The 13,429-nt window shown below is 43.2% G+C and overlaps 1 protein-coding gene across 4 annotated transcripts in view; it reads left to right on the top strand.

Moving 5' to 3' along the window:
* The window catches only part of nid2a (nidogen 2a (osteonidogen)), a 104,385-nt gene that overhangs the window by 28,051 nt on the left and 62,905 nt on the right, over positions 1–13,429 (top strand). For all 4 annotated transcript variants that reach the window (XM_014210032.2, XM_014210031.2, XM_014210029.2 and 1 more), the window contains exons 5-8: positions 342–491; positions 5,844–6,089; positions 7,805–8,005; positions 12,173–12,400. In XM_014210032.2, the coding sequence (XP_014065507.2) occupies positions 342–491; positions 5,844–6,089; positions 7,805–8,005; positions 12,173–12,400 (825 nt within the window). The remainder of the gene's footprint in view (positions 1–341; positions 492–5,843; positions 6,090–7,804; positions 8,006–12,172; positions 12,401–13,429) is intronic.

Genomic DNA, 13,429 nt, shown 5'->3' with positions numbered 1-13,429 from the left:
ATGACGTCATGACATTTTCCAATACCTAAAGAACATAGCACTATACCACTGGCAATGGTTCACATGCCCTGACCCTCCCTAGGGTTCCCCCCAATCACATCCAGCAGAGTCAGCGTATATTGACAGATTCAAATTCTGACTGTTTCCTCTTCTCGTCCTCCCCTCTTTCTTTCTCGTCCTCCCTCCCCTCTCTCACTCCCCCTATTTTTCTTTCAATTTAATTCAATGAGCTCTATTGGCATCCAGTAATATGAAAACATTTGCCAAATCAAACACTGAGGAACATATTAGATCAATGATTATTAGGAAATAATCTCTCTCTCTCTCTCTCTCTCGCGCAGTGATCCAGTACAGCACAGAGACCAAGGAGACGTGTGCTCGCTTCCAACAGCAGTGTTCTCAGAACGCTGACTGCACCGACTACTCTTCCGGCTTCTGCTGCCACTGTCGCTCCGGTTTCTACGGCAACGGTCGTCACTGTCTCCCTGACGGTGAGTCCTGGGGATGACGGTATTGGATGTGACACAGGCTCCGAGGATCACCGGCAGGGTCATAATATCGCAAAATGCCACAAAATTATATATATGGATTTGAACTAGTGTGGTTTTGTCAGTCATACAACATCTGTGAACAATATTTGGGGTTATTGGTGAGAAAATGGTCATCCGTACCTGTATTCCTGTTTCCACAGTTCACATTGCCTTAGTGGAAAGGTAAACTACCGCTCCAAAATTTGGGGTCACTTAGAAATATCCTTGTTTTTGAAAGAAATGCAAAAAAAATTGTCCATTAAAATAACATAAAATTGATCAGAAATACAGTGTAGACATTGTTGTAAATGACAATTGTAGCTGGAAACGGATGATTTTTTTAATGGAATATCTACATAGGCGTACAGAGTAGAGGTCGACCGATTATGATTTTTCAACGCCAATACCGATTATTTGAGGCCCAGAAAGCCGATACCGATTTAATCGGACGATTATTATGATTTTTTTTTGTATTTGTGTGTATATATACTGCTAAAAAAAATAAGGGAACACTGAAACAACACAATGTAACTCCAAGTCAATCACACTTCTGTGAAATCAAACTGTCCACTTAGGAAGCAACACTGATTGACAATACATTTCACATGCTGTTGTGCAAATGGAATAGACAACAGGTGGAAATTATAGGCAATTAGCAAGACACCCCCAATAAAGGAGTGGTTGTGCAGGTGGTGACCCCAGACCACGTCTCAGTTCCTATGCTTCCTGGCTGATGTTTTTGTCACTTTTGAATGCTGGCAGTGCTTTCACTCTAGTGGTAGCATGAGACGGAGTCTACAACCCACACAAGTGGCTCAGGTAGTGCAGCTCATCCAGGATGGCACATCAATGCGAGCTGTGGCAAGAAGGTTTGCTGTGTCTGTCAGCGTACTGTCCAGAGCATGGAGGCGCTACTAGGAGACAGGCCAGTACATCAGGAGATGTGAAGGAGGCCGTAGGAGGGCAACAACCCAGCAGCAGGACCGCTACCTCCACCTTTGTGCAAGTAGGAGCCGGAGGAGCACTGCCAGAGCCCTGCAAAATGACCTCCAGCAGGCCACAAATCGGTGGCCAAAAATACAGATTACCGATTGATATGAAAACTTGAAATCGGCCCTAATTAATCGGCCATTCCGATTAATCGGTCGACCTCTAGTACAGAGGCCCATTATCAGCAACCAACCCATTATGTTTGCACAGCTGAAAACTGTTCTGATTAAAGAAGCAATAAAACTGGCCTTCTTTAGACTAGTTGAGTATCTGGAGCATCAGCATTTGTGGGTTTGATTACAGGCTCAAAATGGCCAGAAACAAAGACCTTTCTTCTGAAACTACTCCCTTAATAGAACAGCGCAACCTGGCTCTAATCCGAATAGAAAGAGGAGTGGGAGGCCCCGGTGCACAACTGAGCAATCAAATGTATTTATAAAGCCCTTTTTACATCAGCTGATGTCACAAAGTGCTGTACAGAAACCCACCCTAAAACCCCAAACAGCAAACAATGCAGATGTAGAAGCACGGTGGCTAGGAAAAAATCCCTAGAAAGGCCAGAACCTAGAGAGGAACCAGGCTCTGAGGGGTGGTCAGTCCTCTTCTGGCTGTGCCAGCTGGAGATTATAACAGAACACTGGCAAGATGTTCAAACGTTCATAGATGACCTGCAGGGTCAGATAATAATAATCAGTGGTTGTAGAGGGTGCAACAGGTCAGCACCTCAGGAGTAAATGTCAGTTGGCTTTTCATAGCCAATCATTCATAGTTAGAGACAGCAGGTGCGGTAGAGAGAGGGTCCAAAACAGCAAGTTCGGGACAAGGTAGCACGTCCAGTGAACAGATCAGGGTTCCATAGCTGCAGGCAGAACAGTTGAAAGTCGAGCAGCAGCATGACCAGGGGACAGCAAGGAGTCATCAGGCCAAGTAGTCCTGAGGCGTGGTCCAAGGGCTCAGGTCGAGAGAGAGCAAACTAGAATGCTAAAACAGAGCAAACTAGAATGCTGTTTGGCCCTAAACAGAGTACACAGTGGCAGAATACCTGACCACTGTGACTGAATCAAACCTAAGGAAAGCTTTGACTATGTACAGACTCAGTGAGCAGACCAGGCAGACCTGGCTCTCAAGAGAAGACAGGCTATGTGCACACTGCCCACAAAATGAGGTGGAAACTGAGCAAAACCGACCCGATTTTGATAAACTCCCATATCTACTGGGTGAAATACCACAGTGTGCCATCACAGCAGCAAGATTTGTTACCTGTTGCCACAAGAAAAGGTCAACCAGTGAAGAACAAACACCACTGTAAATACAACACATATTTATGCTTATTTATTTTCCCTTTTGTACTTTAACCATTTGTAAATCGTTACAACACTATATATACATAATATGACATTTATAATGTTTTTATTCTTTTGGAACTTCTGTGAGTGGAATGTTTACTCTTCATATTTATTTCACTTTGGCAGGCAGGCAGGCAGGCAGGCTCTCTCTGTCCACCCACTTTGCCAAAGCGCAGCCCCACACCACTAGAAGGATATCTTCAACTTACTACCCTGAGACAAGTCTGAGTATAGCCCAGAGATCCTCTGTCCAGTGTCTGTTCTTTTGCCCATCTTTTCTTTTTATTGGCCAATCTGAGATATGGCTTTTTCTTTGCAACTCTGCCTAGAAAGCCAGCATCCCGGAGTCGCGTCTTCATTGTTGACGTTGAGACTGGTGTTTTGCGGGTACTATTTAATGAAGCTGCCAGTTGAGGACTCAGTTGTGCACCACGGCCTCCCACTCCTCTTTCTATTCTGGTTAGAGCCAGTTTACGCTGTTCTGTGACGGGAGTAGTACACAGCATTGTACGAGATCTTCAGTTTCTTTGCAATTTCTCGCATGGAATAGCCTTAATTTCTCAGACAAGAGTAGACTGACAAGTTTCAGAAGAAAGTTATTTGTTTCTTGCCATTTTGAGCCTGTAATCGAACCCACAAATGCTGATGCTCCAGATACTCAACTAGTCTAAAGAAGGCCAGATTTATTGCTTCTTTAATCACCACAACAGTTTTCAGCTCTACCATAATTGCAAAAGGGTTTTCTAATGATCAATTAGCCTTTTAAAATGTTAAACTTGGATTAGCTAACACAACATGCCATTGGAACACAGGAGTGATGGTTGCTGATAATGGGCCTCTGTACGCCTATGTAGATATTCCATAAAAAATCTGCTGTTTCCAGCTACAATAGTCATTTACAATATTAAGAATGTCTACACTGTATTTCTAATCAATTTGATGTTATTTTAATGGACAAAAAATGTGCTTTTCTTTCAAAAACAAGGATATTTCTAAGTGACCCCAAACTTTTGAACGGTAGTGTGCGTCATATGTATGTACTTAGTGCTGCATAGAGGGAAAAGAAACTCACACACTACAACTCTTTCCGTCTCCTAAATACACACACACACACCCAATTCTCACCCAAACTCTCACAGACCCATAAAAACCTGGTCTCCACCTCCCCCTCTCCAAAAACCCCTTGCTCTCTCACTCTCTCACATGACAGCATCATCTTGTTTCTAGGCCCTGCAACCATTTCCTGCCAGATCAACACCTCTGATGCAGTGGTGGGCTCCTCAAACAATCCTCCTATTGGTCACTGGGCCATGGCAAGCTCCTCTAGCCCCTCACTAGCTGGCTAATTACCTGGAAGTGGCTTGACAGACATTCCTATTTGGAGAGCAGTGTAAACGCTCTCTCTCACGCATGCACGCACGCACACACACACACACACACACCCACACCCACACATCCTCTGCACTCTCAACCGACTCCCTTTATTAGTCTGGCTGCTTGTTATTAACCTGTGTGTGTGTGTGTGTGTGTGTGCGAAGGGCATGTAATGGGGGTAGTATTTAAATGTTAGCTTTATAACCGGATGTTTTGGCAGCCAGTCAGTGCTTTGACAAATACAGTCAGTCGACTACTTGAAAGAGTTGGAGGGGATGATGTCACCCTGACTGATTTTCCACTGGGTTGGTTCATCCTCAGGAATGAGGTGTTTTGTTGGAGGCTGAAGTTTCACAACAAAATGTGAACACATTGTTCCAGGTAGAAGTGTCAAGGCATACTTGTGTATATTGTTCCAGGGTTGGAGTGTCAAGACTTGTCAAACGTGGTACTTGTGAAGCTTTGTGATTTGAGAGACAGTGGGAGACACTGACAGACATGCATGCGGGTTGGTGTATTCAGTCTAAGTTCTTGTGGGTGCTTTGATGGAACAGGAACACAAACACACACAGGGTGCTTTGTAGTAAATAGAGGAACATAAAGGCATGTTAATACAACAAAGTGGGGACCAGAGACATATTTTCACAGTGAGATAATTACTACAGTAATTCCATATCAATTCAGTCAATTACCAAAATAGGTAAGAATAAATGTCACTTCTCAATTCTTGAATTGTAATTATTTGAATTTGTCACATCGGTATAAAGGGATCGGGAGACAGGCGCAGGAATGCGTAAAAGTTTTTTTTATTACACCCAATTACTGCGTGCCGTGTAAAGGCACGGGGACGAAGACCAAACACACACGTATACAACACACAGGATTGAAACCCAAACAAAAGAGCGAGGAGTACCTCGAATAAATAACACAAGCGCACAATGATTAACATACGGGACGAGACCCGTAATCATCTGCGCAATCCACAAGGGCACAAAAGCCAAAACACACAGCACAGGTTCTCACACGCACCAACGGACATTGTAACAATAATCGACAGGGCACACTTATACAATTACTAATCAATGGGAATAGGGACCTGGTGTGCGTAATGAAAGTTCCGGAGGGATCCGTGACAGAATTGATGGAATTGAAATGGAATTGATGCCAATTCTGGTACCTATACGCCCAGTCTATGTCCCCAAAATACCCTCGTGTCCCTTCCTGCTTCCTCTGTAGCTGTGTGTTTGTTTCTTAAGTCATACACTTCAAAGACCTGTTTTTAAGCTAAAAATACAGGAATTATTTTAAAAAATCCATTGCCGTCTGTTTTGTCACTTTGTATGTCTATGGAGTTGCATTTGGTGTAGATGTGTGCTGTTTGTGTTATTGGTGTTCTCTACATGTTTTGTGTTGGATACATTGATTGGTTGACAGGCGACGTCTGGGGAAAGTGTTTCTGGTATCCCGTTCTGAAAAATGCGAGAAGCATGAACGTTTTGACCGGATTAAGCATCAATCAGCTTTTTATGATGTATGCCCAATACATTGATTCATTATGTGTAGTATACATTTGTTACCATGACTGACTCTTCTATTCTCTCAGGTGCTCCCCATCGCGTCAATGGCAAGGTGAGCGGGACAGTGACAGTAGGTTCCACCCCTGTGGACCTTAACAGCGTGGACCTGCATGCGTACATCGTAGTGAGCGACGGGCGGGCATACACCGCCATCAGCGAGGTGCCCGAGCCCGTAGGATGGGCACTAATGCCCGTGGCACCCATCGGAGAGCTCTTTGGCTGGCTTTTTGCCCTGGAGCTGCCCAACAGCCAGGCTGGCTTCAAGATCACAGGTGAGCTGAGTCATGATGTTACTGGCGCGTAGTGAAGTTGTCACCACGTTAACAAAACATCCTTTTACGAACAGTATTCAACCTGAACATGACATCATTGCAACCAATTTTGACCTACTGGGCACTATAGGAGGGTCCCAATTCTCATCAGAGTCCTAGTACCTCACTCACCTCAGAGTTAGTGTGGCAGTGTTACATACATGTTACCTTTATTTAACTAGGCAAGTCAGTTAAGAACAAATTCTTATTTTCAATGACGGCCTAGGAACAGTGGGTTAACTGCCTTGTTCAGGTGCAAAAGGACAGATTTTTACCTTGTCAGCTCAGGGATTCGATCTTGCAACCTTTCTGTTACAAGTCCAACGGTCTATGCACTAGGCTACCTGCCGCCCACATATTTTAATCTTTACATAAAACCTGTTCTCCATGATGTCACCACTGCCTTTATTGCTCTGTGTGCGTGCGTGCGTGTGCGTGCGTGTGCGTGTGTGTGTGTGCGTACGTACGTGCGTGCTTCGTTTGTGTGTGTGTGTGAATGAGGCTGCCCCCATGCTGGCAGACTTCAGGTCGCTCTGTGTGTTTGTGTAAAGTCAGTTTAAAGTCGTACATCTGTGTTGTCTCCAGAGGGGTGTTATGCCTACTCCACCCCTCTCAGGCTAATTTGAGTCAGGTGTTCCCGTTGATGTGTGTTTAGACGCGTTGTATTAGCTAAGAGGCTTGTGGATTCAACCTGTCAGAATTATAGTATGCTCAGATTCCCTGTCTGTATTGAATAGTTTATCATCTGGCAAATCTAATAAGATTGACCTACTATTGGAGGCATTAATGTTATTATGGAGAATTGAGAGACTGGGTGTAGTAGTGAGATTCTGCTGGTTCCCAGCCCATTTGGGTGTGGAAGGGAATGAAATTGTACACCAGATAGCCAAAATATCTTTAAAACAAGTTAGAGGTGAGGCCAAATGTAAAATCAGATCCTTTTTGATAGATATGTGGCAGCAGAGATGGGACTCGGAGCCCAAGGGCCGGCATTTATATGCCCTCTGAAGAAAGTTTGGTGGACCAAGATTCAAAGGTCAGATTAGGAAGGAAGAGGACATTGTACATCTGGTTGGCAAGCATGTGAATGGTTTGTGTCTGGAGTGTATAGTCAATGAAATGGTGGAGCATGTGTTGTTATATTTTTGTAACTATGTTGAAGAGAGGGAAAGCTTGAAGTGTAGGGTCATTGAGGTTGGACAGTGTTTTGGGGATGGGGAGGGTCTATTAGAAGTTAGTAGGGCTCTTTTTTTTATTTTCTCAGAAGTACTGAGTTAGGTAGCTAATGTTGTAAACTGTGATTGACCACACACTCGAGCACAGTAGGTGGGGTCATGCACCTTTTAATGTTTGTTTGCGGATCGCCATTATGTCACAGAAGAAGAAGAGGCTTGTGGAAGATGTGTAGGATCTTCGCGAAGAGCAAGCAGGCTTGTGTGAGAGTTTTCACGAAAGCCAAATATGTGCTAAGTTCACCTAAGTTAATTATTTATACGTTTTAACTCAATGAAGGCCGAATAGCAAAGACCTTACTCAATTGTTATAGTTGTAATATGAACATATCAGGTTCAAACCACCCAAGGTTAAATCTCATAGCCATGTATTCATTATGACGTCTCTTCCTGTCGCTAATATAGCGATATCACTTCCTTATGATGTCACTTCCTGTCCCACAGGTGCTGAGTTCACACGCCACGCCGAGGTTACCTTTTACCCCGGCAACCAGCGGCTGAGCATCGTCCAGATGGCCCAAGGATTGGACAGCGAGAACCACCTCAGTGTTGACACTCGTCTCCATGGCGACGTGCCCTTCATTGCCCCCGGCGCCACCGTGCAGATGGAGCCCTACAAGGACACCTATCAGTACTACCCTTCAGGTGCGCTAGCCAATAAGTAGCCAATCACTGCCCACCAGGGTTGGGAAGAATTACATTTACATTCTTTCAGTTCAGGAAGTAACTCAAATTTGAATTATCCTCATTGCTTTTCAGTGTGGAAAATGTCAATTGGTATTGGAATTTCAGTTTGCTTCCTGAATTGACCGAATTGTAATTTTAGTTGCCCACCTCCACCCCACTTTACCTCACAGGCGTTCTGGGCCTTCCATGTCTTTGTTCCAATATCCACACTTGCATACCACCTAGAATGAAGTTCACCTTTTGGGCATATATACATTTAAGTGGTAAGCTAGTATAGACATTGGAGCATAGCCATAACTGGAGCCCAGTGGTTTTACTGACTATAGAACCTGATCAGGAAAACCTTTGAGTATTAGATTGAGTATTAGGTGGTAGTTTTAGGAGGTTCTCCCTAGCCCGAGTCATGACTTCCTCTCTTCCTGTACTCCACTGACTCTATTTCAAAGGAAAAAGTTGTTGGTAGTACTTATACACAGTGGGAAAGCGGATATGTCTCTTATATCTCCTCGCAAATGAATCCTAACTTGATAAGCCAAACCAAATAATTTTTCCAACCTACACTACCATTTAACTGATCCCCATCTGATCTAATGTCATGATGCAACAAAGGCGCCACTAGCCTCTCTCTCCCCTTCCTGAGTGTCTCAGCTATCTCTCGTTGCTTGGAGATAAGGATCGGAAGGGGGCTAGTCGCAAGTGGATGGTTGGGACTATAAAAAGAACCAACCTCTGAGACTTCACTGCCTCCACTTCCTTTTGGAGGAAGCCGGGGACAGATTTTTTTATGTGCTCCCCAGAATGTAAACTGTGTTTCATCTGAAAGGCCCACTGGATGAGGAAGTGTTCAATTAGCAGAGCCACTCATCCTGCCAGGGCTGATTATAGACCAGGGTCGTTAGGGTCATCAAAAAGAAGGGGGGTTTCTGGTCTTGGTAAAAATGTGATTTCAAGGTGCACTGCTCCAGACCAAACCGTAGTACATATACAGTTGAAGTTGGAAGTTTACATAAACCTTAGCCAAATACATTTCAACTCAGTTTTTCACAATTCCTGACATTTAATCCTAGTAAAAATTCCCAGTCTTAGATCAGTTAGGATCACCACTTTATTTTAAGAATATGAAATGTTACAATAATAGTAGAGTGATTTATTTCTGCTTTTATTTCTTTCATCACATTCCCAGTGGGTCAGAAGTTTACATACATTCAATTAGTATTTGGTAGCATAGCCTTTAAATTGTTTAATTTGGGTCAAACGTTTCGGGTAGCCTTCCACAAAGCTTCCCACAATAAGTTGGGTGAATTTTGGCCCATTCCTCCTGACAGAGCTGGTGTAACTTAGTCAGGTCTGTAGGCCTCCTTGCTCGCACACACTTTTTCAGTTCTGCCCACACATTTTCTATGGGATTGAGGTCAGGGCTTTGTGATGGCCACTCCAATAATTTGACTTTGTTGTCCTTAAGCCATTTTGCCACAACTTTGTAGGTATGCTTGGGATCATTGTCCATTTGGAAGACCCATTTGCGACCAAGCTTTAACTTCCTGACTGATGTCTTGAGATGTTGCATCAATATATCCACATAATTTTCCTCCTCATGATGCCATCTATTTTGTGAAGTGCACCAGACCCTCCTGCAGCAAAGCACCCAAACAACATGATGCTGCCACCCCCGTGCTTCACGGTTGGGATGGTGTTCTTCAGCTTGCAAGCCTCCCCGTTTCCTCCAAACACAACGATGGTCATTATGGCCAAACAGTTCTATTTTTGTTTCATCAGACCAGAGGACATTTCTCCAAAAAGTATGATTTTTGTCCCCATGTGCAGTTGCAAACCATAGTCTGGCTTGTTTATGGCAGTTTTGGAGCTGTGGCTTCTTCCTTGCTGAGCGGCCTTTCAGGTTATGTCGATATAGGACTCGTTTTACTGTGGATAAAGGTACTTTTGTACCTGTTTCCTCCAGCATCTTCACAAGGTTCTTTACTGTTGTTCTGGGATTGATTTGCACTTTTTGCACCAAAGTACGTTCATCTCTAGGAGACAGAACGCGTATTCTTCCAGAGCGGTATGACAGCGGCATGGTCCCATGGTGTTTATACTTGCGTACTATTGTTTGTACAGATGAACGTGGTACCTTCAGGCCTTTGGAAATTGCTCCCAACGTAGGGAGCATCCAGGTAATGCGTCCACAGGTACACCTCCAATTGACTCAAATGATGTCAATTAGCCTATCAGAAGCTTCTAAAGCCATGACATCATTTTCTGGAATTTTCCAAGCTGTTTAAAGGCACAATCAACTTAGTGTCACGATCGTAATATAAATAATCGGACCAAGGCGCAGCGTGAGTAGAGTTCCACATATTTATTACAGTGAAACCTCAAAACAACAAAGAATTAACGAACGTGCAGTACGTAGCGCACATAGGCACTAAACAAAACAATATCCCACATCGCAGGTGGGAAATAGAACACACTAAGTATGATACCCAATTAGAGGTAACGATTATCAGCGGCCTCTAATTGGGAACCATACACATACACCAACATAGAAATAAACTAACTAGAAATCCCCCTAGTCACGCCCTGACCTAAAACACCATAGAGAACCCCGAGGGCTCTCTATGGTCAGGGCGTGACACTTAGTGACCCACTGGAATTGTGATACAGTGAATTATAAGTGAAATAATCTGTCTGTAAACAATTGTTGGAAAAATTACTTGTGTCCTGCACAAAGTAGATGTCCTAACCGACTTGCCAAAACTATAGTTTGTTAAGAAGAAATTTGTGGAGTGGTTGAAAAACGAGTTTCAATGACTCCAACCTAAGTGTATGTAAACTTCCGACTTCAACTGTAACAGATAATAAGCATTCTAGAAACAGCCCCCCGGGAAAAAACAGGTTGCATCAACATTATTTCCACGTCATTTCAACAAAACAATTCTATGTGAGGACGTTGAATCAACTTGGAAAAATGATTGGATTTGCAAAAAGTCATCAACGTAAGGGAATTTCGTATTTTTGTCACCCAACTTTTAACCTAAATCCAATGACATGGTCATTTTGAATTCACATTAGTTGCCAACTCAACCAAATGTTAATTTTAAAAAAGATGTTGAACTGATGTCTGTGACCAGTAGGCGAGCCGCACAGACCTGAGTCAAAATGGTGCTTGTTTTCTTTTGAATACTTTGTGCGTTTGATTGAGCCTGCCTAGAGTGCTAGACGGGTGGGTATTGCACTTTTGGGACTATTCCATTGGTTCTATTGCGCCAGGCAATTCCAATCGAGTGCTGCTCAAGTATTTGAAAGAAAATAAATACTATTTGGACTGTGCTGTTTCTAGAATGTGTCTATGATCAGTTATAAAAACTATGACAAATGGTGCTTGTAAAAAAAAAAAATCTAAAGAGCGTTCATGACACCCAGTAACACAAATGCTAAGTTGTTTCATATGCCATGACTCTATAAAATGACATAAAATCTTTATTACAGCACAGTGTAACGGGCGTCGTAAGGATTAGACCAAGGTGCAGCGGGAACGTGTATACTCATCTTCTTTATTAAATCAAAAGAAGGAGAAACAAACAAATCACGTATACAAAACAACAAACGTCACTAAAACAGTCCTGTCAGGTGCACAGACACAAAACAGGAAACAACTACCCACAAATCCCATAGAAAAAACACCTCTTAAATAAGACCTTCAATTAGAAGCAACGAGGAGCAGCTGCTTCCAATTGAAGGTCAACCCCATTAACTAAACAGAGAAATAGAAAGACTAGACTGAACATAGAAAAACACTAACCTAGAACATAGACCAAAAACCCCGGAACACTCTAAACAAATACCCCTCTTACATAATAACATAGCCCAACAAACCCCGAACCACATAAAACAAACACCCCCTGCCACGTCCTGACCAAACTACAATAACAAATAACTCCTTTACTGGTCAGGACGTGACACACAGATACGTCAACAACAGACAATTTCATATGATATATTGTTGATAATGTACTCTGTCACGAGATTATTTAAACTTGTACATCGTAGGTAATGTAGTCTTTCTACAGGCTTCAACTGCTGCATAGTGGGTAATGTAGTCTCTTCTCCTCTCCCCACTCTCAGTGGTGAGGTCCACATCGGTGCGGGAGTTCACAGTGGTGTCAGCGGAGCGCGGCTCGGAAACATTCACCTTTCAGCTGCATCAGAACATCACGTACCACGACTGCCGCCACGGGCTTAGAGCGGGGCCTGAGACGCTGCAGCTGACCACGGAGCGTGTCTTTGTCATGTACGTCAAGGACGAGAACATCTTGAGATACGCCATCACCAACAAGATAAGCCCAGTCGGAGGTCAGTTCAAGTTTATGTTCTGAAGTTATTGTCCATTTTTCTTCTTGGTAGTGTTGTCTGTGAGGTTGCGTGATGGGAAAAGGTATGGGGCTGGGTATGTGTTTTGTTTGGTTGTGCAGTCGTTTGTGAAAGATGACAATTAGAAAGGTAAAGTTTCCAGGTAATTTTGGCATACAATTGTAATTATAAACCTGTTATTAAACTAGTATTAAATGAAGTAGAGTCAGTTGAGTGTGGGCGTATGTCAACTGTGAACATGTCTTTTTTTGGATGAAGTCTTCGCTAGCATTAGCCATAGAAGTCCAGTATCTGCTGTTGAATCACTGCTGAGTATGAACAGTACTCCCCCTCGGCCTCTAGTGGCCCTCCCCACCTCCCTTCCTCCTTCCCCTCATTTTTGGGATGGCTCCTTTATTAACACGTTGACAGATGACACACTGAGTAATCCCCCTCTTTCTCTCCTCTTACTGGATCTCTGTGCCGGCGTGAGTTGCTCTCTCTCTCTTTCTCACTCCTTATCCCACTCCCTCCATCTCACTTTTTCATTTCCCACATCCCATGATATCAAGATAGATCTCAGCCCACCTGTCGCTTCTGTTCAGATACTGTAAAGAAAGGAAAGCCACCAGCCTAAGGTTTCCGACAGCCAGTAGAAACTAGACAACGATCCATAATTCAGTGAAGCATATGTAGGTTTGCATCGCAAATGGCACTTTATTTCCTATAAAGTGCACTACTTTCCACCAGGGCCCATAGGGCTCTGGTCAAAAGCAGTGGTGGAAAAAGTACCCAGATGTCATACTGTAGTAAAGGTAAAGATACCTTTAGTAGAAAATGACTCAAGTGAAAGTCACCCAGTAAAATACTACTTCAGTAAAAGTCTAAAAGTATTTGGTTTTAAATATACTTAAGTATCAAAAGTACATGCAAATGTCTTATATTTAGCAAACCTGACAGCACAATTTTCTTGTTTTTTTTATTTACAGATAGCGAGGGGCACAATCCAACACTCAGACATAATTTACAAAT

The sequence above is a fragment of the Salmo salar genome, chromosome ssa09 (genome assembly GCF_905237065.1).
Source record: "Salmo salar chromosome ssa09, Ssal_v3.1, whole genome shotgun sequence".
Lineage (NCBI taxonomy): Eukaryota > Metazoa > Chordata > Actinopteri > Salmoniformes > Salmonidae > Salmo > Salmo salar.
The sequence above is the reverse complement of the archived record's forward strand: the minus strand, read 5'-3'. Positions and strand labels throughout refer to the sequence as shown.